Raw genomic sequence first — 27,001 nt, forward strand, 5'->3', positions numbered from 1 at the left:
ATTTCGTGGTCACTTGTTCCAGGTTTGTCCATCACCACAAAGGGAATCCAGGGTAGCTCCTTACACTATATATAAGGCCAATCGTTAAGTTAATGTTAATGGATAATAATTCTACAACTGTGTGAAGCTGGTTAAAAAGTTTTTGTTTTTATTATTATGTTTTGGCTCATTTGGCCAAATTAGCCCTTGGGTTAGCAGAGTGAAAGTTTGTACAAAATTAGTTATGCTGAAAGATTAGAAACGAGCAAAAAGCTGAGAAAAAAAGAAAATAAAACAAAAATGTGGATTCCTCTGAACTGTTTTTAAAAGTGAATCCAAGAGAAGTTGTTCCTCATCATGTTCATTTATTTTCATTCATTCAACATTTGTTTGTATATTGCATCTGGACTAGGGCTGTGGCTTCTTTCTTTTTGTTTAACCAGTGAGAAAAGCTGATTTATTTTGAGCCCTGTGTTGTTTTTGATTATTTTTTTCAAAAAAAGAAGAGACGGATAACCTTTCAAGATAGCTAGAATAAAAAAGATGTACTTTTCTTTTTACGAAGGATAAAATCTGTGGCCAACTGCTGAGCAGGACGCCAGCTGACCGTGTTTGAATGAATGCACATGATGCAGTGCGCTTGGAGAGTCGGTCCTCCCAAACCTAACACGTCTGAGTCCTCTGTGGTGTACCAGCACCGCTGGCTGCAAGCATCTTTCCATCCAAATAACAAAGTAGTTGGGTGTGTTGCAAACCCCAAATCCTCACGCGTTGTTGCATACATATAATGACAAAACAGCAGGAGTTAAAGTGTTGGACGTGTTGGTTATCATGGAGACTGACTGGCGCCTCCTGGCTTTTCTCTAATTTGTTTTTGATGTTACATTTCAGTGATTAAAACTATTTTTTCTATTTTTCTCATTTGGAAAGAGTTGAAATGCAAATTCCAAAATCATGTTTTTGTTTCCCCCTCTTTTTTTTTTTACTCCCCAAAAATTCCTCCCTGCATTCAAAGTCATAATTTCATTGTTGTTGTTTTTTTTTGTTGTTGTTTATTTTTATATTAACCAGCATGAAAAAATTAACATTTGATATAAATGATTATTAGATCCAAATAACCCTCACAACAAAGTCCTCAGTTTTTGTGGACCAACATTTTTTTTTGGGAAATAAAAGTAAAAGGTAATTTTTCAATTGGTTTATAGGGATGTATAAACATATTTATCTGAGAAGGGTACCAGATTTTTGTGATTCATTATTTTGATAGCTTGTCCTGCACAAGCATGTGGAGCTGGTGGAGAGGAAGATCTCCCCTTTAACAACAAGAAACCTGCAGATCCAGGCTAAAAGAGCATGTGAAAAATCCTCTGGCTGCTGTGCTCTATTTTTTCTGAGAACAAATGGCAGAATTACAAAGTATTACATTTTACCTTCTGGAATACGTTACAAGCCTTAAACTCAGGGTTGGATGTAAATCACTGCATTAAATGAAGCTGACAAGATAAATGCTAAAATATCTCATGGCCATACTGTCAGCAGTGGGGGAAAATAAAAAAAGAAGTGCAATAATCTCTGCAATCTAATATATTTGCGTTCCCCGTAATGTCCCAATATTTTCAAGTTTTGTGTTGCACATTTAACGACTCAAAAGAATTGGACCAAATAAATTGAAACCCAAAAATCACAAAAGGGATTCGCCTGTGTGCCTCATCTTTCCCCATCAATCAGAGCGGCGATGTTGTGATTATTTCTGAATGTAGTTTTTCCCACAGGTCAAACTGTGGATTTGCTGTACGTTTGCTGTGATTCAGGGTGTTTAGAGAGTGTTGGCTGCTCTCCTCCATCATTTACTTAATAGTGCGTCTGCAGTTTCCAGCTGTTTGGAATTTGTAGTTGAAGCATGTTTTCCTTTCTTTTTTTTTTGTTTTTGTTTCCCCATATCTCACTTATGTGCTCGAACCACTAAGGTTTAGCAATGGGAACATGCTAAATTCTCTTGTTTCGTTTTTCTTTGTCATATGATCATATCTGAAGCACTGGCTTGCCGAAAACGAAACCTCTCAGTGAAACAAAAAAAAAAAGTCCTATGAGACCTCTCACTGTACAATCTGCTTCCTCCACTGGGAGTTTTATCAGTGGCTTTGATCGGACTTAGGTCATACAGTGTTACAATATCTGTAGTTTTTGGATCCGTCCTGCTTTTCTCTCGGTTAAGTAGGGGATAGAAAGTGGACCAAGGCACACAAACAGAAGAATTTTCTTTTGCTGGTAGACGCTCTATCCCACCCCCGACTCCCTCCTACTTGTCATAAGAATGTAGAGGGGAGAAACCGAGTATATTTCATGTCACAGAGTTTAGAAAAACTTGTTTGTTTTGTTAATTCATCAAACCCCGCGTGCTGCCATTTGGGTGTTTGTGAGGTACTGCAGTCATTATTGTGGCTGAATTAAATTAAACAGCTCTGAGAATAAAACAATGCTGGCCCCGTCTGGTCAGTGTTTGAACAAATACAAATCTGGTTCTGCTGAAATCCTGAAAACCAGCTTTGTTTTTTGGGGGGGGGTTTTATGTATGTGGGTTCTGTTAAAGCCGTTCGACTCAGATTTTATTCTACATAATTAAAAAGACTGGATAGCACAGAGTCCATATGGTGGACACTCGATAGACTTAAAGTCTCTTTTCTTCTTGTTTGAATAATCTCCTATTTGTTCAGTTTTTCTGAATGGACACCTTTCTCTGGGATCTAAAAGTAATGTCCCTCAATTGGCAATGTCCCTGTCTGCTGCACCAGGAGGATATATAATACAAGGATGCTATCATATTTTAATTTCTGTCATCTGGTCACGACTTTCTCTTTGTTAATGAAGCATCTATGATGGATTCGGGGCCTGGATCGACATCGTTTTCCTTTTCATGTGGAAATAATTAATGTACACTGCACCTTCTAAAGCCACGCAGATTACTTTCTTATGTTTTGCACTTATACAAGTTGTGAGAAGTTCAGAGTAGCCTTAAACTGATTTATTTCAATTCAATTTTGATTTTTAAAAAAACTTTTCTGAAGAAGACTCTGACTAAAGACCACAAAATCATGCCTGGTCAATCAAAAGATCTGAACGACACAATCAGTTGTTTTCAAGAAATGCTAATCCACCACATTTGTTATTGCCGCTCCTCTTTAATTGTTAGAAAGCCGGGCAGAGACTTTTGAGTCGGGGATATAATCCTTGCATTTTATGGTCGGTGGAAGAGATAGTTTAATCTTCCTCCCCATTCATGAGGTTATGCCATAATTCTGGACATTTTACAACTTTTTTAGGGGAGGGAAATTGGCTGAATTCATTTCAATTGTTGGGTTTCCAGGCATAGACCTGTCCTTTTAAGAGTTGTCCATAAATGTAGAATCGGTCAGAGGGTCATGTCTTCAGTTTAGTGTGGTTTAACCATGTGTGTTTGGGATTTGTGTTATGTTGGAACAACCAATTGACCCAAACCTTAATCCTTTGGGGGGAAAACATAACTTGGTTAGAATATTCAGAACCAATCCAGGAGCCACAAAGGCTCAAGCTGATCATCGATATGGACCGTGAGGCTGCGGACCAAGAATCTCACCCCTTCTCCGTAACCCATACGTTTGAACTGGACTGAAATTTGCAGCTTTGATCAAAACTAGTTTTGGAGGGTTTCCATTAAGCATCCGGACCAAGTTCACCAAAGTCCTCGACCCTACTGAGAATTTGTGAGCTTGTGCTTGAAGGTCGGTTAATGGCAGGAAAACAACCAATTTAAAAGAACTTTACTAATTCTGCCAAGTGGTCAAATATTTAGGCAGAAATAAGCCAGAAGCTTGTTCGCGAATACAGAGAGCATGTGGTTGCAGTGCCTCTTGCTAAGGGACATTTTACCAAATGTAGTTCTAATATTTTCAAATATCGTTTTGAAAATATTTAAGTTGCACATGGCTTTTTGAAATTTAAGTTTTTTTCTAATGTCATTTCTTCAGCCGTGTTTGTTTATTCTGAACTCGGAGAGTTTTTGTGAGATTTCCCGCCTGAGTTGGTCAGTCAAATCCGTCTGAAACCAAATGGCTCCACACCACACTCTGTCTGACTACACCTAAGATTTTATTTACTGTCGTGTGAGCTCTTTGAGGTTTTCTAATTTTAAAATCTTTCAGTGTGATCCAGGCATAAGTTCTGGCGACCAGAACCCCTGGGAAAATGGACCTTCAGACCTCCAAGTTGGGGGCTACTGGAATGGGAAACCAAAGACCCAACGGCATATTTGGCACAGCCACTCTGAAATATCAGGACAATCCATTTAAAATGAATCATTTTCAAACATAAATTTAGCTTCAATAGGATAGTTAGCATATTAAAAATGATTATTTTTCTCATTTAAATCTGACACTTGCGTCATTTGTTCAGATTCGGCCTAATTACAGATCAACGGCTTTGTTTGTTGCTGTCGACCCCGTTGCTACCCATACATTATGATGGAAAGCAGACGTAGATCTGGTGTCGGTGGACAAATTATTGCCTGCGCGGCTGTTGTCCCCATGGAAACGGGCCCTTTTTTAAAATTAAAAACACGCCTCACCCAGGTTGTTGGCTCCTTCTTTTAAGAGCAATTAGGACGGTCCCCACAGCAGGGACACCCACCTCTGACTAAACTTGCACCCAAACAGAGACACACATGTAATTATTGTCACTCTACATGTTCAGCTCTGTTGTGTTTGGCGCCTTCGCCTTGCAACCGCCTCAGCTGTCAGAAGTTGGAGCATAAAGAGTTGGAGTTTATCTCTCATTTCCATGACTGTGGAGCTGCTGCAGGACTCCAACAATAAGCAGAGATGCCATAACTTCAGTCCTACTTGAAATAGTGCTTAGTTTCATGTATCTAAACGCCTCTGTTTATCCTAGCAGTCTGAATGGCTGAGATGTCTTGGATGTCTCTCTTTAGTTTAAGCTTTTCTTAATGTTTTATAATTTAAGAAATGGCCTTACTTCCGTATCCAATCCACCCAACTCTCATTTCAGCTGAGCGGTGGCCTCCGTCCAGCTCATTAAGGAGTTAAAAACCGCACGTTCAAACTCACACTTTTGTCCCGTTGCTGAATTGATGGAAAACCTTACATACTAGTTGGCCTCAAAAAGCAAAAGGGGGTAAAGAGGGGAAAGTAGAACCACACAATGGCGATTTGTTTCTCATTCTCTGCCTCTCTCTTTACATCCTAATCAGATTTGGTTAATAAGGAATTAGGTGGCATTTAACCGAATTGCATTTGCCGCTTTTATATGTGTTCTTTTTTTTCTTTCTGCGGCTGTTTTTGTGAAGTTCTATACGACGCATCCGTTGCAGAGGAAAATGTATACGCCGTGCGCTATGCAAACCGTGCAGATTTAAAAGGAAGGGACTTTTACTGATTATGTATATTTTTGTCTGGCAGCAGCTGCAGAGGAAGTGCAGCAAATTAATCTAATCGTTGTTCGGGCCAACCGGTCAGGGGCTGTTATTATTGAGCAAGGCTCAACTGTGGATGGGTGAAAGAGAAGAAGCTTGAATGTAACATTGAATTTATAGATTGGGTTTTGTTTTGTCATAAGGTTTTGGTTCTGATTGAGCTCTTTTCTTTCTTATTTTTTTATTGTTTCATTGTTAAAATTGCATGTTGTACACAGTAGTATCCCTAATCACTCATTCTTTCTAACAAATCTTTTTCCTATTGGGCTGTGACTGCTTCGGTTCCAAACACTGAAACCTTTTGGCAGCACAAAAAAATGTTTTAACATCCTTAACACTATGCAGGGTCACAGTTGAACAAACCCAGATGACCAGAGAATGCTCGGGGCTCTCCAAAGTAAACCGGACGCAGCCCGTCCTCTCCCAGTGCCGTGGCAGGTTTTAATTTGATCCGCTGAGCCAATGAAACGGAGAGCCAGGGCTCTCTTTGCTGCTGTTTATTGTTCTGTTATGCTGCTTAAAAAATTTCTTTGCTCGTCTCCAACATTTATTTTCAAGTTCAGCTGTTTTTTGCAGAGGATGAAATTTTGCGGCGTTATTGCTTACAGGCAAATTTGTCACTTAGTTTCGTAGCGTCGGTTGGATTTAATCCGACCTTTACTCCAGACGGGTTAATTGCTTTCTCGGTAGCGCAGAGATCAATTTGGAAAACACCGGCTACGTTTTAAAGCTTAAAAAAAAAAATAAAAGTGATGGATATTTTAAGAAAACATATTTTCTGTTTGTGTTCTTCTTTTCCCTAAAGCCTAACATCCTTGGCCGTTTCTCTTGGAGAGCAACCACGACCTCCGATCTTTTCTGTGGGAATCTAAACAAAGTTGATCTTAGTGCCTATAACCTCGATATCTGCTAATGCCTATTATGAATAATCTTATTCATGGAGCTTTGTCTGTATACATAAACACACTTTTGCTGATGCTGAATTTCCACAAAAGTGGGATATTTTTAGTTTATGGCATTTATTGAAGAGTGTGCACTGATTCCAGTTTTCTAGCAGATCACAATGATAAAGCTTCACCTGTAGATTTAGATCAACAGGCTATTTTTTTCCCTTGACTTGAAAATTTGCTAAAACTATTTCATTTTTAGTTGACTTACAAGAGTAACAACATTTACCTTGAGGAATGTTGTCAGAGCATAGAATATTTTCACTGATTAGAGTTTTTTTGAGTTTCCTGTCATGGTTTGTCCACTTCTGCTAAGTTTTGCAATCTTGGAAATTAACACAAAATCAACCGATCCCTGCATGTTTTTTGTCATGGTAATGGATAATTCTGAGTTTGTTGCAAATTTCAGCCAAAAAGGTGAAAAACTTTGGACTTAAGTGACTCTGACCTGCAGGTATTTTATGCCAGTCACTGCAACCAACTTTGCAGGATGATGAATTGTTCCTGTCGCTCTTGCCATAAAGGAGGACATTTTTGTTTTGTGACAGTAATGTAGTAATGTAATGTAATGTAATGTAGTGGTAATGGCATAATAACGCAAGCACACATTCTCAAAGAATAATAAACTTGAGGTTCTAGTGAACATCTAACACCGGAACATTTTAAATATCCAAAATGAACAAAACAAAAACCTCATGTATTTTTCTCTGTGAACAAAATTATCCTTCAGAAACACAATTAGTTGAGACCAGTTCACCAGACTGAAGGCTTTTCTCATCCAGTTTCTGGTAGAAAGAGAGAGAAAATAGTAAAATGATAAATCATACAAACAAAAATGATTGAACTTGTTTTCATTTTTTGCCTGATTAATTGATTTATTGCTTATTGGAATAGTATTTTTTACTTCTAACACATTGCTGCCTCAACCTGATTGAAATGGCAAGTAACAAATCACACTTATCCTCATACAGAAGCACGAAGTACCAATCATGGTTATGGGTCGTGTCACTGTCTGCTGACATCGAGTTGTTTATGGTCTTTTAAGAATATAAATGTTTGTGTTTTCAGTCTGCCTGCTTGTTTTGTTTTTCTCGTGTTTATTTCTTCCATATGTACATTTTGGAATCAGTTTGTTGTGGAAAGAATAAAGCAAAATTCATTGCAAATATTTAAAAATTGGTGTCGGTCCACAAAATGTATGGAAAAAAAAAACAATGGCAAAATTGTGGAAGGACTGATATGTGTATCCTGTCATGAGAATTTCATTCATACCTGAAAATCCTTTGTATTTTTGTTTCTATTTTTGATAGATTGGAAACAAAGGCAGAGAGTGACTTTTCTGCTTTGACTAGCTGATCTACTCGTATCACTCTGAAATAACTTTTTTTTAAAGGCTCGCCTGCCAGTCGCCTCTGCTGCAGTAATAATAATAATAATATAAAATGTCAGTCAGGTCCACCAAATGAAAAGGGAGGGAAAAGAAAATAAGATGGCCATTCACAACCAGGAGAGAACATGTGGGCTGCAGAAAGCCAGAAAAGGCACCTGCCCACAAGCCGTACATTCATCCTCATCTGGACCCTGCTATTTTCCAAAGGGGCCTTGTGGAAACACAACTTGTATAAAAACAATTTCCCTCCTTGTAAAGTACCACATATAATTTTAATTCCAAATCATAAAAAGAGTCTGATTAGGCTCTAGCTTCAATAAAAGAGACCTTTTATTGCTGCATTTGTCTGCTTTATTTATGCGGTGTACCGTTACCGGGCAGGAGCTTGTGTTTGTGGAGAGAAGCTTTCTTCTGTTGCTGCGTCTCTTCTTGCCAAGAGAAAAATACTTATGTTCTGCACTGATCTCGAGCTGCCCTCTGTCTCTCTTTAATACCGCATAGCACCACTTTGAACCGCGTTGTTTGGCACTATTCGGCGGTCCTGCCTCGAAAATTTATGGTTCCCAGAAGAACAAATTTTGTATATTTTGCTACAAAACTGTAAATCAGAGAATCAGCTGGATAGCCTTGGTGTGATTTCCTGTGAGAGGTGGCTGCTGCAATTGATGACATTCCGACATGCCAGTGCTGCTAACATGAAGTTGACCTCAAAGGTGGAAGCTCACAAACAAAGTTAGCTTGTGAGGCTATCGGGTTACTTTGTTTGACTCTGGCGTTGGAGTCTCAAGACTGATTAACCTTTAGGGCCTCATAAGGGCAGATGGCCCTTCCAATAGGTGTCACTGTAGCCCAGCAGACTCTGACCTCCTCTGCTGACCAGCACACACACACTCCTCCGTGTTGTAGTCACAGCTGGCATAGCTGTGTTGACCTCAGACCTTCCCCACCGTGATTGGGGTCACAGGAGACTTCCACTGATCTCTTGTGACCGGTGGTCTCCCTAAGTGAATTTCCTATACGTCTCACACAGCCCTTCCCGTAATTATGTAAATCTGTTGACTGCATGTGGCAGCAACATGATACTCGGCAACGTCTAACAACAAGTAATGCGACAGAAGAGCCTGGTTCTAGTTAGGGTTGCATTTGAACTGGACTCGCACTCCGAGAACGCTCGCCACACCTGTGTTACATTACTGTTGTTCACAGGAGAGTGAAAAGGGTGGAGGAAAATCCAGCCATGGCAGATGAAGTGGAGAACTTTCAGTGCGTAATACCGCTCCTGCTCCGCTTTTGACCCAAGTATAGAGTAAAACAGCATTTCATTTGAGCTGATCTCAATGGACATGAGTGACATAAGTGACTACTGTCAAAGGCAAGTCACAGAAATGGTTACTAAGGGAATCTGACTCTATCACAGCTTTAAGGCACAAAAGTTTAATATCATGTGTTGGGTGGCATTGCTAGCACGTCAACAAGGGGCAAATTTTGACGGTTACTCACCTGGAAGAGGGCAAGTTGGGAGAAACGTTGCTTCATGTATCGCTTCTATTAAGGTGCATTTGACACGGCAGCAGGAAAATCAACTATGTAAATTACTATGAAGTGTGGGAGTGTGAAAATATCTACGTATTTGAGCTACTGTCATCGTTCCAAAAAGTGCCAAACCCAAACGAAGTAAACCTTCGATGTCTTCCAAAATTCCAGGGTAATGTTTCAAAAATAACGGGTTGAAAAGAATGGGACTTAACCTGACGCAATATTTCTTGTTAACTTTATGCTTGAAATCATTCTCCATAAATCCTTCTTTTAATTGAAGGATGTCATGTGTTCTATTAAAAGAAGTATTTATGGCTTCTGCAGTTAATCCCCATTCCCTAGTTGTGCACAGATCAGCAGGCATTCAATACCGACAATCACGCATTGCACACTTTTACCTGAAGTCATTTTAGACTCTAACATTTAGACTCTAAATGTTAGAGTGAGCAGTTATCCTTGTTAATGTTTTTGGATGGTAGGAGAAAGTTGGGATTCCTGTAAAGAACCTGCGGTATATTCAGAAAGACCATACAGACACCACAGCCGACTCAGAGAGAATAGCATTTAAAGAGGACCTGCTGTAACTGAATATGGAACGTTGTCAACTATATGAGCTGCTTTTTAGTTTGTGCTCCTGATTGTTTGAGTGTGAAGTTTGAAGGAACAGTCAAAAGGACTGTAGCTGCTATTGAAGGATCAACCCCTGCCATCCTGAAAGCAGGATGTTAACGGCAGCCCCAGAAAACTAAAACAAAGTTTTGCTGTGTCCCTCTGACATATTACTAACTTAATAATCGTTAGACACTTTGCCGAACGCCATGAAGATTGTAAACATCTCTCGACAAACTCCAAAGTAAATAAATTTTGAGTCAACATTACATAACAGGCTGTTCACATCACCCCAATCATCAACCCTAATCATGAGCTACTAAGCTCGCCTTTTCATTTTCTACATTGTATCTCATCTTTTCAACATACTTCTAAACGTTCACAGAGTGAATTCAAATGCAAATGTCCAATATATTTGGTTGTAAAATCTTTCTTTGCTTTACGGCGTTCCTCTGGTGAACGGATTCTGATGTTTGAAAGTGTTTCAGATGGATAACTTTAATAATGCTCCTGTACTTGCCTATTATTTGTCTCAAGCTCACACTGACCTAAACTTCAGCAACTTTGATTTTACTTTCACTCTGTTTTCTCTTACGTTCAGCAGGATCATTAGCTCTGATCGCCAATGTTGGAAGACGTTCATTTGTGTTTCATCAACCAATAAATTTGCAAAAGTAAAACATGTGTTTCGTTTTATGACACCAGTGATTGATTTAATTACTTGTAGTACAACTGAATTAAATCACGTGATCTTTTGACTTTCAGCTTTTCCATATTTACTGCAGATGTTAAAGGTTTTTGTCAGCAAGAGCAGTTTATCAACTGGTCAACTCTGAACTGGAACTTTCTCTGAAGCTTGATTAAGCTTTCAATAATTAATGAACATATAACGCATTAAGCTAACATCGGTTCATATTTAGCTTTATGATTCACATCTCTGTTTTTGTTTGTTTTTTAAATCCAGCATATAAAATAACATTGTTCTGATTCAACTGATATATTTGGGTTAATTTTAAAGATTAATTCAAAGTATAAAATATGTAAGTTTAAAAAAAAAGTGTAAATAAATGTTTCAACATTCTTGATGCTGAACAAAATTGGCTGAATTCGGATTATGTTTTGAAATCGTATTAGTCAAATTGATGCAGCTGGAATCTGCCACAAAAAAAATGACAATTTCATCACATTTTGGATAAAAATATTTTAAAAAAGGAATGAACATAGGTAAGAGTTTCTCTCCGAGTCTGCTCTCATGTAATGTCGTCACCCAACAGGCCTCCTTCCCGCCTCTTACGCCGACTGATATTGCGACGAGAATAGAACGGCACACACCGTCTAACGTTGCTACTTCAAGATGTGAAATGCAACAAAAATCCTAATCTCGGCTCCCATTTATCAGGAAAAAACGAAATATCTTTTGTAAGTCGTGTTTAGGTCAGAAGCGATTCTTCACAGTCCAAATTTGTGGGAAGAAATTTTCAGCAGTAAGCAAACGCCTGTGGTGTTTATGAGTTCTGATTCTTAGTTTGACTTGGAGAGTGGATGATGATGAGCGTGGCACGCATTCAAGGCCAGAACGCTGCTTCCAGTTGAAGGGAAGCGAGTTTCTGTTGTGAATGAATTATATGACCTTAGCCAGACTCAAACAACTTTTCAGCCCTGTTCTGTATATTTATGGAGACACATGAAAGGCTGCAGTGATTAATCATATTGGATTTCATATTCCTTGCCGCACCACACGATTGTTGAGGTTTTGAACCTCTGTTGCACCATGTGAGGTTTTACCATCAACTATAGCAAAAGCTGTGAATGCAAAGTCTTTAAACATCTGGACAGTAAATAACAATGAGGCGCAGCTATAAATGTATGTCAAATGAAGAGTTTTGCATGTTTTTTTTGTTATACAGTTTAGCTGTGATCTGCAGCTATTTTAGGTCGGCCATTTTGATTTTGCATTAGTGGTTGAGTGATGGATGCGTAAGCTGAGTTGGGCAGAACAATTACAGTGAAAGATTCTGCCTAACTTATTGAAGTTGTTGGGGACAAACATTTGAAAGCATTCAAAGAAAAAGCTCAACGAAAACAGGAAGTGCTGTTGTAAGCTAACTTCCTGTAGATTTCCCCTCTTTTGTACTCAGCAATTATGTTCAGCAGACCAGTTTTTCCTGGATGTTTTGTCAGTTTTCCACCTTTATGTCACATGCACTGTATTTGCTGTTGCTTGTAATGCTTTGTTTTGTTGGCTCTTAGCTGCTGGGGTAAGATAAACATGCTCTATAGGGAAAACTTGTTGCCAGAAAAGGCGTGTTCTATAATTCTGCTGGACAACTTCAGCTGAATTAAAACATCAAAACTAAAGATTGGATGGAGGTCCTCCAGAATGTAAATACTACGTTCTTATGTTTGCACCACAGAGGAAAGGACTTTGGCGCGACGCTCTGCTCAGCACTCCTGCAACCATCATCCTCTTGGCAAGTGGAAGAAACGGAAATCCAAGGATTCGGAGCGGTGTATGTGGCTCTCAGAGCTGTAAACAAAAACTTACAATAATTGGAGCAACGCGCCACTGTTCGGGTCTGTTGGACAAGTTAAAGCATATTGACAAGAGCCAAACAAGCTGAGGCATATAAATATACTGAAGTTGACGGCTGTAATGAGAAGGATAAAGCTTCAGAGCTTCACCTGCTGCCATGGTGAAAGTTGGCGTTTTATGCATCAGCCAAACAGCGCCAGAGGGACTGCAGATGGCCCAGCCTGGTTCTAATGAGGCAAGAAACGGTTACCATTTTATTGCATGTATCACGACGTGCCAAGTGTTTTATATACTGAAATCTTTCTAAGTTGGAGTTTATGCAATTTCAGCCATATTGGAGTGAAACTTATTAACCCAGCTGGGTTTCCGACACAGCCTGGAAAATTCTGGAAATTTAATTAAATTATTTTCCATATTTGCATCAGTATAACCTGGTTATTGTACAAAAAAGTTAATTTGAAATGCTAGTCAAATATTTCTCATAAAAAAATCTTTGACATATCCTTTACTATCTTTTATTTTTATTGCCGCGAATGGCAGTCGTTTATGTTATTAGAACCAGAGCAGAGAGAGGTCAAAAACAAGCTTCTCTCCAAGAGTCTTGTGACTGAGAACTGATATGTCAGCTTTCAAATCTAATCAAATCAAATTTAGTTGCATAGCACATTTAAGAACAACTGCTGTTAGCCAAAGTGCAAAGCACACTAGAACAACAATATTTTCAACATAAATGAAAATGCGAACAGTGGAAGAAAGAAATGGGAACATGTAAACGCCAACAAATAAATCTTTTATTGTTTCTGCTGAAGCATCCGGTCCAAAGGACAGTGGAAGAGGGAACACCTGGTCAGCCCCTCTATAATGAGCTGTCAGAGGTACTAATGAGCCCCCTGATTATCTTCCCCAGGGAGACTGTTGAAGCAGCGCTCTTTCTATTTTTACCAATGGACAAAAGCACGCCAGCTATAAATCACAGGATAATTGTCCGTCCGTGCAGGACAGACATGGACAAGATCTTCTGGAGTTTGATTTGAAGACGTTTGACCTGTTGATACATGGATTGCGCAGCTCTTGATGAAAACATTCTGCGTCCCAGACTTCCTCCGGCTCCTATCTCCAGTGCCATTACAAGTTTTGAATCCTGATGGTGTCTGAGCCGCATTTCCTGGACTGCTACCATAAAAGGAAATAGGTGGGAGGTGGCCTGGTCACCTGCCTCCCCCTGCACCTCCTCCCCTTGGCACCTCGTCATCGGTAATCAGCCTCATAGTTCTCTGCTGCCTGCCCACATTAGAGCTCTAATCTGAAGGTGATTAGCCCTGACAAACTCAGGGAAACTGTAATATGCGGTATAAGCGAGACTGTTTGTTTAGCCTCTGAACAGGGCTCAGGGCGAGCAGGAAGGTTTCGCCAAATGATGGATGGCATGCACTGTAAACTGACTGGTTCCCTCAGGATCTCAGTCAGCCTCAGTGTGTTTCTGTGTGGTCATGGCTCCAGCGGATTGGCAGCCTCAACCTGTATACAATCCCCCATTCTTTGCAGAGTGGCTTTGTCTTCGCAAAGAGTCCTACCCTTCTAAGACGTTGCCCTCATACGTCACTCTCCGCATGCTGCGGTTTTGTTCAGTCGCTAAACTGGCACCTGAAGGTGCAGAGAAAAAGGTGTGAGCAGGAACGCGCAACCCTGCTTGGATCTATTCCACTGTGTCATGTGATAAAACTCTAGTGGGTGTCCCCCACTGCACCTCCCCACCCCCCGCCTGCTCTCACCTTTCAGCTGTCCTCAATGGGCCTGGGGAATTTCTCACAACGATCTGGTTAGCCCCATCACAAAGAAGCCTGTGGACGGTTTTGAAAACATGCTTACACACACACACACGCCGAGGGCGGCAGCTATCATCACAGCGAGTTAGGAAGGAGAAACTAGAAACGACAACCCATCTCTGAAGCCGATTGATCCTGAGTTACGTACATCGTCTTCTCGCTGACATAGTAACACCGATTGTTTCTTTGCGCTGTTGTGTGCAGAAGAGTCGGACCGCTCTGCTTCTTATTCAGTATCTGTTACAACACGTTGCGACATCCTCCCAGGGAACGGTTTGGGTTTACAGACCAGAATCTAAACTCACCCTCTCTTCTGTTTGTTTCCATCCCGATGTCGAAGCTTTGGAGGCGCTGACAGTTGCAAATGACGCCCAGCTTTTTGCTATTAAGCCGTCTTGCGCGTTCTTCCTCTGCTGCTCCGACGGACTCCGTTCCTCCATGCGAGTTAGCCGGGTCACTGGTGTTTTTGTTTGTCTCAGGCAGGCAGAGACGAAGGGAAAGAAAGTTTACGTATCTGACAGCCGGCACACTGTGATTGCCTCCATAAGACGAGGGCCTTAAGCAACACACAGACACACAAGCTGCATTTCCATTACGAATGTGCACAAATCTTTGTCAGTATTCTGCTAATGTTGAAAAAACACAATTTTGTAATTTTGCTGTTTCCATAAAATAAAAGTTTTAATTAAAATCACGTGAATAATTCAGACTACGGAATAAGTCAGTAGCTCTCCCGCAGTCCTCAGAGGCAGGGTTAAAAATCATGGCAGTGATGTAAAGGGTTAGATATGAAATATATTCATATTTCAGTCAACGCTAGCACTCATCATCAGTCAGCCAGCAGAGGAGAGGTCGGCGTTTTACTCTGGCGATGGCGCAACCATCGCCTTATTCTTGGGTGCGACTTTTTGGGGAAATTGTAGTCATGACTTTACAGCAGAGCTATGGATTCAAAGTTTTTGAATGACTAACTCAAGTTTTTATGAACATTTATTTTGTAATTCCAATTTTATAGTCAATGGAAAAGCAGCGAGACACACCAGCTTCGTCTACAGAAAGCTGGACAAATTTGTGGGTGTTGATAGTCTGGCTTGCAGAGCTGTGGGCCAGCTGTCGGGATCTGACCATTTTCTTCTTCTAGATTTTGAGAAATTTTTAGTTTCCTGCCCAAACATAAAGTTCTGTGATTCCAGGATTTTTTTTTTCTGTGCATTTTGACCTCCAGTGAAGTCAAAATCAAACCATTCTCAAAGTGGGAGTTTGAAATCTCTCACCAGTCTTGGGCTGAAACAATCGATTGGATTAGTAGATTATTGAAATAATAAAATTTGGTAGTTGATTAATTATTAACTGGAGTAAACAGACTCCAAAAAAGGCAATTTTCTGAAAGAACAACATACTCAGAGCAATAATTGAAGCCAAAACTGTACAGAATAAAACACATTTTGTGTTCATGATCAATATGTTGTATCCACAACTCATATGGGTTTTTAGCTTCACCTGATTTAAATTCTGTAAATGTCTTATTAAACATCTTTTGTTATCTATTTTTTAAATATTTAATCCCAAAAATTATCAACAGATCTGCCCTGCTCTGTATTGATAAGTCGATCAGAAACATGTTATTATTTTTTAGCAGCAGATGCATCCTTTGGTACAAATGATCAGACAGTCACTAAAAAAATGCCATATTATTGCATTTAGGCAATAAAGTGATGATGATTTGTTTATTTGCATCTTTTAATGTATTTTGTAATATAAAAAATTTAAGTCTTTAAATGGAAAATGTGCAAATTGTCTTTTTTTAAATCAGATTGATTGTTGTAATAATTATCAATTACTAAAAAAATAATTACCTTACATCAGCCTTACCATTCTCAGATATGCGAACAAAAACGATGATGTCAACCTCTTTGCTGACATCATAACTATTTTTTTTGTTTTGGAGTCCGGTCAGCATTTTCACACATAAGGAGAGCTATGAGAGCGAGGCGTGCAGATGCAGAGTCATGAACCGCTGCTGCTCATGCTGATGCATCCTGGGGTAGATTCTGACATGAGGCTCCTGTTAGACGTGCGTTGCGGTCATTACACACACTTCAGAGCTGCTGCCAAGCAAGGAGACTCAGAGATCGCACTTTAATATTCCTCCTACAGAGAGAAATGCTGTATGTGCAACAACCGTTTTTACTCAGATTGAGTGCAATATTTATTTTGTAATTGTATCTGGTTCATAATTTATAGTTTCTGTGCTCTAGACAAGAACCTTGAGATGTCCGTAAGATTCGGAATTTCCTTCTTTTAACCATCGAGGAATGAAAAAGCAAACCCTATTCCCTCATGTTGCTATTGGTTTTATTTTTAAGCTGGTGGCGGTATTGACCTTGGCTTTCAGTTTCAAACACGGTTCTGCCCTGAAGTCGACCAGAGTGTGAGGTCCAACTCTTAAGCATGAATGGATCTCTGTGTTGACGGGCGTTCATGTTTTGGACCTTTCCATCACTGACTTTGAGGTGACCTTGTCCCACGATCTGAACATTTATTATTTAAAACACACAAAAAAAATCTTCTGATACAATTACAAATTTAGTTTCAAATATTGTTTTTGTGAAGCAAGGGAGATGTACAAAAGCTTTAGCTAGTTTGATGTGTGCAAATTTAATGTGTGACTTTGCAGGATCTTTCTGGCTAGGATCTTAAACATTGACCTTTTGACCTATTCCAATGCATCCATCCTTCATTTTTCTAAAGCAGCTTAGTTCATGCTGGGTCTGCAGGAGGCTGCTGTCTGTCTCCTGCAGTCATAGGCTAAAAGGCATTCTCGTTACTACCAAAGGTTTGCTTCAAAACTATAACCTTTGATGATTTGGCATCATTTTTTATATAGTACTGAACATTTTGAAGTTTTAAATGTTCTATTTATCAATAAATGTGTTGGTTCTGTCACTTCTTCACTGTTGAAAAACTACAAAACAAAGTAGCCACTTTAAATGTAGGTGTTTTATTTTATTTTATTTTTACATTAGCCACATACTCCCAACCCTAGTCCTCAAGACACACCGCATGCTCTAGATGTTTCCCTGCTTCACGATGCCCCGATTGAACTGATTGCAGTTCAACAAACACCTGACAACTGAACTCGCCTGCGCTAGCTCCTAAAACATGCAGGGCGGTGTGCCTTGAGGAGCAGGGATGGGAAACACTGGTGTAGATTCCTGGTGTCCGGTGGTGCAACGTGGGCCAAAATCACCAAGTTGTCATGGGAAGCCAAATCATTTATGGGGGCAATACTTTTTGTTTTTATCTGCCTAGAGATTCATTTTAAATGCAATACTTTAATTTCTCAAAGTAAAGAACATGAAACTGTTTTATGTTTACCCTTGATAAAAGAAAGGCTGTGGTTACTTTCTGGGTTGACTAAAAAATCCCAAGTGTTTGTGGCTCAATTGATTGTGATATTAAAAATGAAAGAGAAAAAAAGAAAATCATGGATACTACAATTAAATACTTTGTGTTGTACCTAGTACTGTCCAATTATGAACAAAAACAAATATCTCCAACTTCTTTGGGGTATGATTTATTACACTGTCAAAGAAAAAAAGACACATTATCAATGTGCGTTGGGGGCTGCTGACGCCCTCAGAGCCATTTTTCTCCTGATTAAGTGTGAACCAATCCCCCTCTTAACAAGAACCACTGACCCCGGCCGAGCTTCTATTTCCCTTTAATTTCTTATCATTAGGTCAGTCATCCATTATGCTCCCTGTATGAAAACGCAGCCCGTTATCCTGACTTATTGGACTGAGAGAGTCGCGTGCAATTCATCTCGGCACCAGAAGTGTGTGTCGGAGGAAATGGGGGGGGAGGAGTGTGGTTGCCATGGTAGTCGAGCGGAAACAAAACAGATGTCGGATGGGTGTCGAGTCGGCCCATGTGACAGAGGGGCCTCGGAGATGTACGGTGGACGGCGTCCAGGGATGTAGGTTAAATAAACTCCCTGCGATGATCGCCGGCTGGCATTCCTGTGACGTTGGGGGGGGAGACGCATCTGGCGCTCCGAGGTGGCCTCGTTCTCCTCTGTTCACTGAATTAGATTCTATCCTCGTAAAATAAAGCAGGAGGAACTGTTCAAGGCCAGAATTAGAAAGTGGAAGGGGAGAGGCTGCTGAGCAACCTAATGAGGTCCGTAATGTGCTCTTTGCACCCTTTTCATCCAGATGTTTTATCAGAAGTGTTTTTCTTGCCGCCCCCACCTCATCTGCTGTCTTTCAGCGCACCTTGCTTTTTATCACACATGCCTGTTATCAGCAGAAGGTGCCCATTGTGTGTCCAGATGAGTAATAGTCTGAAAGAGAGAATAGGAACAAGTCATGGTGGAAGAATGTAGACTTCAGACATTTTCTGTAAGGAATGTTTTTTTTCTCTCTCTCTCTCTCTTTCTTTCGCCTAACATGTCGGGCTCATGCTTGAGAGTGGTGACCGCGTGCTGTATGTGTGGCCCGAATGGGTGCAGCGTGTTGCTTTACATTAATGATAATGTTTTTTTCCTTGTGTTGCAGCTGAGATATCAGCACGGTTTGACCACCCCGGACCTGCAGCAGACGCTACCCAACCTGAAGAACTTTCTGGAGCACGGCCTGATGGTGCGATGGTAAGGATGAAGAAAAAACATCCGGTGTTGACCTGGTATCACACACATACAAATCACAAATGCTTTGTGTGTGTCTGTGTGTGTGTGCCTCACACACACAATTTAAAATAATTTTGAAGATCTTTGTTGAAAATGCCTAAAAGGAGAATATATTATTCAAAGTCCGACCGCCACATGAATGCACAACTTAACATAACACAGCGTTATGCCAATGGCAACATACGAAACCGCATGTTTTCAGCTATAAAACCTGTTGCATATAAAAAAAAAAAAACGCATTAAGACCAGTCCAGTTGGCAAACATTCCTGAGACACAACAGTCCAAAGAAAAAGCGGGTTCTCTTGAGTCCTACTCGTGTGTCAGAGGCCCAACGTTTTCCTCAGGCTGCCAGTATTATTTGTGCTTCTTATTAGACTTCTATATCAGCTGTGTTTCCACTGGGCATACAACTGCGCAATTTGACATGTCGAAAATAAATTTGCTTCATGTTAATGTGCCAAATTAAAAAAAAACAAAACAAAACAAAAACCTTGTTTTTTGATAAAAGGTTCTGGCACAATATAGATTGGTTTATTTTGTAAAACTGCAACGGAAACTTTTTTTTTTTTTTTCACGTCACCCAACTCACATGACGGACAACTGGATGTTGCCAGACTATAAAAGAAGAAGAAAACAGAAACTAGTAGAATAATGATGAAGCATGTTTTTTTAATGACTTATTGCATTAAACTTATTCGCGTGTGATTTTAATTGTTTATTTGATGGAGGAGCCGCAATTGCAAAATTGTTTGTTACGTAAACGGAATATCAACAAAGCTTTTCACACATTAGTGACGGAGACGCAGTGATAAATCTGGTCCTTTCCTTTGTTACACTTAAGGTGAAAAATCTGTTGAGGTTGGAGTGCGATACAAATACATTAGTAAAACAATGTAAAGATATTTTCTAAGCCAAGAATATTACATCTCCAAACAGTTGTTTTTATCTTTTCACCAAGTATTATGTCTGAATTAACTTGGTATGTGAACTTCTTCTGGTATAATAGAAAGTTTTCTCTGATTCTGTGATTAGAATACTTTTGAAATTCAGTCAGCGGTTCATTTTTATTTTTTATCCTGAATCCTGAATTTATCCTGAACTTAATGAATTACTCTTGTTTCCTCCCAAAGCATGCTAATCAAATTTATGTTAAAACAGTCTACTAGAGCCATGCAAAAACTGGATACCCATCTGCCTTAATAATATCCCTACTATCCTCCAGTTGCTTAAAAGAGTAAAATAAATTACCGACATCTTACAAATCATGTCCAGCTTCTTTCAGGCTAGTGAAGGGCAATGTTGTATTTAATCTCCATGCATTTAAGATTTATTGCGTTGTTCTCATGCAGAAAAACTAAAACTGTCCTTTTCTTAATGTAATATTCCTTCCCTCCACAATTATCACTGCTCAGATCTCTGTGTGTCTTCGTCTGACCTGCAAGTAACCCCCAGTAAACCCAGGAGTTGGTATGAATCAGACTTCAGCCGTACCGGCCTATAAAAGACAAAGTCGTCTTTGATCCTCTGATCTTCTCTGAGGGTCAGCAAAGGGGAAAATGTGTATTTCACACATTAATTGAATAATCTTTTGTTTTCAAAGAAAAGAAGCCGTGAAGAGTCAGAGCTTCCAAATCAGCTCTCCTTTACCGCACAGCCCTCCCCCCCGGCGTAATGGGAAATGGAAGGGCCCAAAGATACACAAGATGAAAGCATTGCTCCTAAAACCCTTAAGCTATGCATGTGTGTGTTTGTGTGAGTGGATGGAATATTTTAAACATGGAGCAGTTCTTTGGCCACCAGATCCTGACTGCTGTAAAACTGTTGCGCCAAGCAAACAGCTGACATATTCACAATTAAGCCAAGAACAATCCTGACAAATCTGGATTTATAGTGATCTTCATTCAACAAAGAACTTTGCGTCCAATAGGAAACGGTACGGCCATTTATGGTCGGATATATAGCCTGGTAAAACCAAAGCTTAGCGAGGCAGCTGTGGATCTTAATTCAATACCTGGAACACGGACTGAATGACTCGTTCATAACTTCTGTTCGCTGCTGGCTTGGCTGCTCCAAAAATGTTAAGAACACTCCCAGTCAAAAAAAACAACAAAAAAACATGTTGGTTTAAAAGAAAAAAAAGACGTTAAAGCTAAATCTGAAGAATTTAGCTTAACTGTTTCAGGAGGAGACTCTATAAAGAGTGATGAAATTATTACCTTTTAGCATCTCACTCTTACAGTTGTCCGTTCTTTCTGTTAGCTTTAATCAACCTGAAGGTGTGTGGCTAAACAGGCATTAGAGAAAAAGTGAATGTTACTGGAGTCCTATGTCCTCCTACGTTTTCCCATCTCCCTTCCGCCTTGCCTAAGCCAAACACCGACCATGTGTAAACCATTACAATCTATTTTAATATTAGAAAAATGTTACTTTGGGTTTTTAAGTGTAAAGTGAAGAATTTGGTGAAAAGATCAGAACCACAAGAGAAACACGGCAGTTCAAGACAGTAACATCGCGTGATCTCATCTTCGCCGGCTGGTGTTTTCAGGCTTCCCTTAGTTTGTGGGATAAGTTGAGTTTCTCCTTTGACTTTGACAGATTCTGCATTCAGTCACTTGCTAAGTATTTTCAAAGGTGCCTGACCTTTTTCCAAACAGTTTCTATAGAGGGTTTCCCAGATGGTCCTGTGAAACAAACCATCTGGTGCATCAGGTTAAGGCACAGATCTGCTTTTCCCACATTTAGTCCCTACATGGACAAATACCAATGCAATCAAACCGCTCAGCGCCAGGATTTTCCTCGTAGGTATTCCATCTGACACAGCTCATTAACACTTCTCCTTTCATACCCAACTAGTGTTCAGCCAATATACGTATTTAACCATTTGAAAACCGTGTTGAAATTGAATTTATTGTCGTGTTGGAGCAGCTGTGCTCCTGTGAGTTGGAGCATTGAAGTCTCCTTCATCTAAAAACATATGGAAACTGTATTTCATCTGGTCTCAACCATATGTTTTACACAATCAAGCTACTCTCTGTTGCCTGCTGTGATATATGATTTTTTAAGGTATTCAAAGTTGGGAGAACTTTGACCTAATGAAATATGTACTCTCCACTGCGCCGTCCCGTCTTACTCGAGTAGAAAATATCAGTCTCCCTCTTTTTTTTGTTCTTGTGTGTGTGTGTCTGAGGAAAAACACTGACTGAAACACGTCCATTGTCCAGCTGACAGGATGGAACTCGATTACTACCGGGCATCCTACATTTGTGTTTTATGGTTCAAACCCTGGGGCTCTTATTGTGAAGAAAGAAAGGAAGTACTTAGTGCATTGCCCATTTTGTTTGACAAAGGTTTCTGAACGTACTTCTTCTGATGGCAGTAGCAGCACAGACAGGAGACGGAGGGGATCTGTCTCATTTCATGCTGTCATGACGGGGGCATAGTTTTTAACATATTTTTATAAAAGCTACATACTTTGAATTTTCTGAACCTTTTTGCTCCGACACCTGGACCATTGACATAGATTATGTATCCTGAGAATTAACGACCCTTTGTCCTGTGATGGTGCTGCTGTAATCTGTGGATACAGATTGACACTCAGTGGAGTCCAGAATATGACTTTAAACGGGAAAACCAAAGCAACACAGCATTAGTCTGAGATTTTTATGGTTTAAAATGTTTCGACTGCCACTGCAAACTGTGCAGAAATGTGTAATTAGCTTCACTAATCCCAACTCCTGGAAAGAAAGGAGAACTGAACTCTGAAGACGTCATTTGTAACCATTACACAGCAGGTAATAAAGCCTGTGAGATGCCTTGTATGAACATTAACCAAACACATGCATGTTGCAGCTGTGAGTCTGCTCTATTCAAATGTCAGATCAGCATAAACACTGCAAAATATTCAAACCAACTCTGTTCACGTGAACACTGTGTCACTGGGGAAAGTGGAAGATTGCATTTCCTGTAAATATTTTTGCTAAAAAAAAAATTGACAGGGACAAAGATACTGTAAATTTTTGAAGGCACTAAAAATATTGATGCTGTACACTGGGACAGGTCTGCTGTCCATTTCCTAGCTGTGCTAGATTAAATGGCCGTTGCACAGTTTTTTATTTACTTATTTTATCAATTTAAAGTGCATCTCCTCTTCAAAATTTGATCAATCCAGTTTGACTAACTCAACACTTGTTTGAGATTTAAGGAATCTGTTTTGGTCAAAAAACATTTCTATGCTTTTTTTGTTGGATCTTAGAATTAGAAAAGCAAAATACTAAATCTGATACTCTGAATAAAATATAACTTTTAACCTTAATGTGAAGTAATTAGGTTGAGCGACATGTCAATATTTTTAATCAACCTTCTTATTGTAGATGTGAACGAAAGACATCCTTCATTCAACCTGGAAAAAATTATTCAGAGAATCCTAAAGAGTCAGACTCCCAGGGGAAATGGTGCCTGTCCTGCAGGGCTCTCCTTTTTTTATTTTCAGGAAAGATACTCTTTTAACACACACCGTTGCACCATTTCCTTTCCATATAAACTCCAGCGGTTTGGTTTGGGGCGGATAAACTCAGATACAGTGTCTCGCTTTGGGACCATCTTATGAAATATGGATGAATAGAAAGACTAAATGGCAGCTGCAGGTAATTTTTCCCTTATACTGTGACAGACGGTATAATCTGCTTCCTTTGCCTCTGTGCCACCTAATTCTTCTTTCCACGCATCCAAACAAGGAGGATCCTATAAGGGAGAGAGGGAGCTGCTTCCATAGCAGGTTTGGAAACAGAGCCAACCCTGTATTTCTAAGTATTTCAGCATGCATCCTTTCTGCAGGGAGATTCCATTTAACGCACCGAGACGAACACTGATAGTGAGCCGGTATCATCTTGAATCTTGTGCACAAATCAAGTGAGACGGTTTTTGATGGAACGAGCTCAAAAGTTTTTTTTTGTTTTGTTCTTTCTTGGTTTTTTTTTTTTTAACTCTCCTCTGGCAAGGTTTTGATCTTATCTTTATACATTTCCAAATCGCGTTGCCTCACGAAACAGATAACCTGGCAAAAGAAAGATGCTAGCTGCAGACAAAAAACAAACAAAAAAAAAAAAACACAGGATAAGAACCAGCGGAAAGATGGCGAATCTATTACCCCGAGGCAGACAGGGACGGTACCAGAAAACCGCTTTACTTGCACAGTCTGCAAGATCAAAGCAAAGAGCTTCAACATGCTCTGAATCCACCGAGAGTTTTCTGGAGGTTCTCGGCGTCCTCAGCCCACCATGTTTCCCTGAACGACTTTGTTTACACTGCAGAGGAAAGGTGCAGAGTCAGGCTGATTCAACCCCGAAATATGTGGACAGCTGTATTTTGAGAAAATGAAAAGCTGAAATATACATATTAAATAAGCAATTTGCAAGGTTCATTGAGCCTGACAGGTGCTTGTGCATTTTCTGTATTCCTAATAATGGCTGATTTAAAGGGTGAAACCAGGAATGTTTCTTTTTCTGTGTTCTGGATCGCTATGATGGTACATTAACTCTCTGGACACCAGGGCATACTATAGTAACATTACAATTTTCATTGCTGCACTAAGCCAGGAGTTTAACTGCTCTCATGATGGTATTTTACTCTTCTTTTTTGTGAGGAACTGTAGCTCTTTTAAAACTCTGAGATGGTGTCCGAATCCAAAAAGCAGATGGTAGAATCGCAACGCCCGACGTCTTCAAAGGCCTGACGGTCAGTAATCCTTGCCCTATGAAAGCAAAAACCCAAAACTAGCTTCCACCGCAGTGCAGATGAAATCATAACATGCTTTTTGTTGTAGTACTGCAGGGATATCACCAGGACACTTCAAAGGACCTAATCTTATCTGTGCCTGTTTGCTTTGGCCTCTGCGTTTGGCTCTTAGTGGGATTCAGACATGAACAGGGGACATGCTGGGGGACATGCTGGGGAACCTGTCGAGGGCGGCTTGGCCGCTGGAACGGCTTGGATCTCCAAATTCTTGTTTCCTCTTGAAATGATACCAGGTTTGACATCGGCAGGAAAGGAGGAGAGCAGGCTAAGAGGAATTAAGGCTACGCTTACCTCAGTAATTGTGCAATTTGACATTTCAAAAAATGCTTTTGACCGTATCAAGATTGATTTATTTTGCAAAAGTGCAATGGAACCGCTTTTTTGCGTCACATGATGAACGTCGAAGGCGACGACAAGAAGCAGTTGGATGATGATGATAGTGTGGCATGTATTATTTTACCGACATTGCATGAACAAACTTCCTCACTTGAGCTTTTGACTGCGTTTCTTCTTTAATGGCAAAACCGCAATTGTGAAATTGGGATTTTTTGGCATTATCTGAATATTGACAGTTTTGTGCACATTTGCAATGAGAACACAGCCGGTGTGATATTTTCTGTGATGAATTAGGCATAGGAATCATGTGGCCCATCTAATTATTGCTAAGATTAATGCACCAAACAGACTTCCACTCTGCCACAGACTTTAACCTGCTACTAAATCAGCAGAACTTTTTCACACGGAGAGTTCATGATGATGTTGCATTGCTCCTTCAATTTCTTACAGATATAAAAGTTGCACAGAACATTTAACCTCCAAGTTCTGGTAAGCGGTTTTGTGACAATATTTCAATAAATCCTGCAGTCTTCCATAATGCTACTCACTTTTTTCCTTCTTTCAATTTAGGGAAAATTACGAAAGGATTGATTCAAGGGAGTGATTGAATGTTTGATCATTTCTTTCAAATATGTCAAAAAATAAGTTATTGATCCACTTCCTGTCTCTAAATCTAAACTTTCCTCTTTAAAAATGTGTTTGACCTTCTGAGTTATTCATTTATCCAAAGAGATGCTTGTTTAAATAGTTCCTACTTGTAGAAAGGAAGCAGCGATACTTGAACCGTCACACAGCAGACCAAGAATCACAGTTACCTGACCCTGAGGAACCGTCTGGCATCGCTCCATGTTTCCATCTCTCCTAATCTGCACATACGCGGGCTGTTATCCTGCGCATGTAGCCTAATTAGCCACATTCGAACAAAACATGACATCCGGATAACCGTTGAGCTGGTTTGAAACAGCAGATGTTATGGCTGGCCAGAGATCTGTCTGGCTCAGGTCCTCACAGACACACCCAGCCTTCTCACTTACTCATTCACCGCTTCTCCATTTGACACGTGGACTGGAAGGGAATAATGCAACTCGCATGCAAAACCACTGCGCTACTATCAGTGTCCGGTTTTCATGTGAGCAAAAACGGCTCGCTGCCCAGAGCGGCAACAATCAAGCCTTTTTGATTCTGCCTTTAAAGGGGCAGTGTTGTGTAAAATCATTTTTATTTTTTAGCTTTATGTCGTTTTATAATGTTATTCCCTCATCAGAAACATATTTGGAGTGCATGTTTCTGATTCTTTTTATAAAAAGTTTGAGAAATGCGACAAGCTCTCATGGCAACCGTCCAGCTGTGTAACATGCTGGGGGGACGTAGCGCCGACTTCACGGACGTTAACACCGTTATCAAAGTGGTTGAATGGTCAATTAGAGGATTGATGTTGTGATGACTTTCTGAAGGCAGAGTTTCAGAAAGAATATGAGTTTTTAAAGAGACAGAGGCCCAATTATTTGATATCATATTTGATATATGCAGCATTTTTATAAGATCAGTAGGCAACAGTTACTTGACGGTTACTTACTGTCACTACGTGGTTGGGGAAAAAATTTAAGACTTGGCTTGTGTTAGACGATCTAAAGAAGTCATCAAACTTAAACTGGACTTAACTCCCTCTTGTAATAGTTTAAACAACTAATATGGATAAATATGCTCAGCAAGAAGCTCCTGGGTTCGATTCCCAGCCCCGGGTCTTTCTGCACGGAGTTTGCATGTTCTCCCTCTGCATGCGTGGGTTCTCTCCAGGTACTCCGGCTTCCTCCTTCAGTCCAAAAATATGACTATCAGGTTAATTGGTCTTTCTAAATTCTCCCTAGGGGTGGGTGGGTGTGTGTGCAGGGTTGTT

At 40.0% G+C, this 27,001-nt stretch overlaps 1 protein-coding gene across 1 annotated transcript in view; it reads left to right on the top strand.

Moving 5' to 3' along the window:
- The window catches only part of uvrag (UV radiation resistance associated gene), a 103,352-nt gene that overhangs the window by 71,483 nt on the left and 4,868 nt on the right, over nucleotides 1-27,001 (top strand). The window contains exon 14 of the mRNA XM_055043934.1: nucleotides 18,844-18,935. Within this exon, the coding sequence (XP_054899909.1) occupies nucleotides 18,844-18,935 (92 nt within the window). The remainder of the gene's footprint in view (nucleotides 1-18,843; nucleotides 18,936-27,001) is intronic.

This window comes from Poeciliopsis prolifica, unplaced genomic scaffold (genome assembly GCF_027474105.1).
Source record: "Poeciliopsis prolifica strain line A6 unplaced genomic scaffold, Auburn_PproV2 SCAFFOLD019, whole genome shotgun sequence".
Lineage (NCBI taxonomy): Eukaryota > Metazoa > Chordata > Actinopteri > Cyprinodontiformes > Poeciliidae > Poeciliopsis > Poeciliopsis prolifica.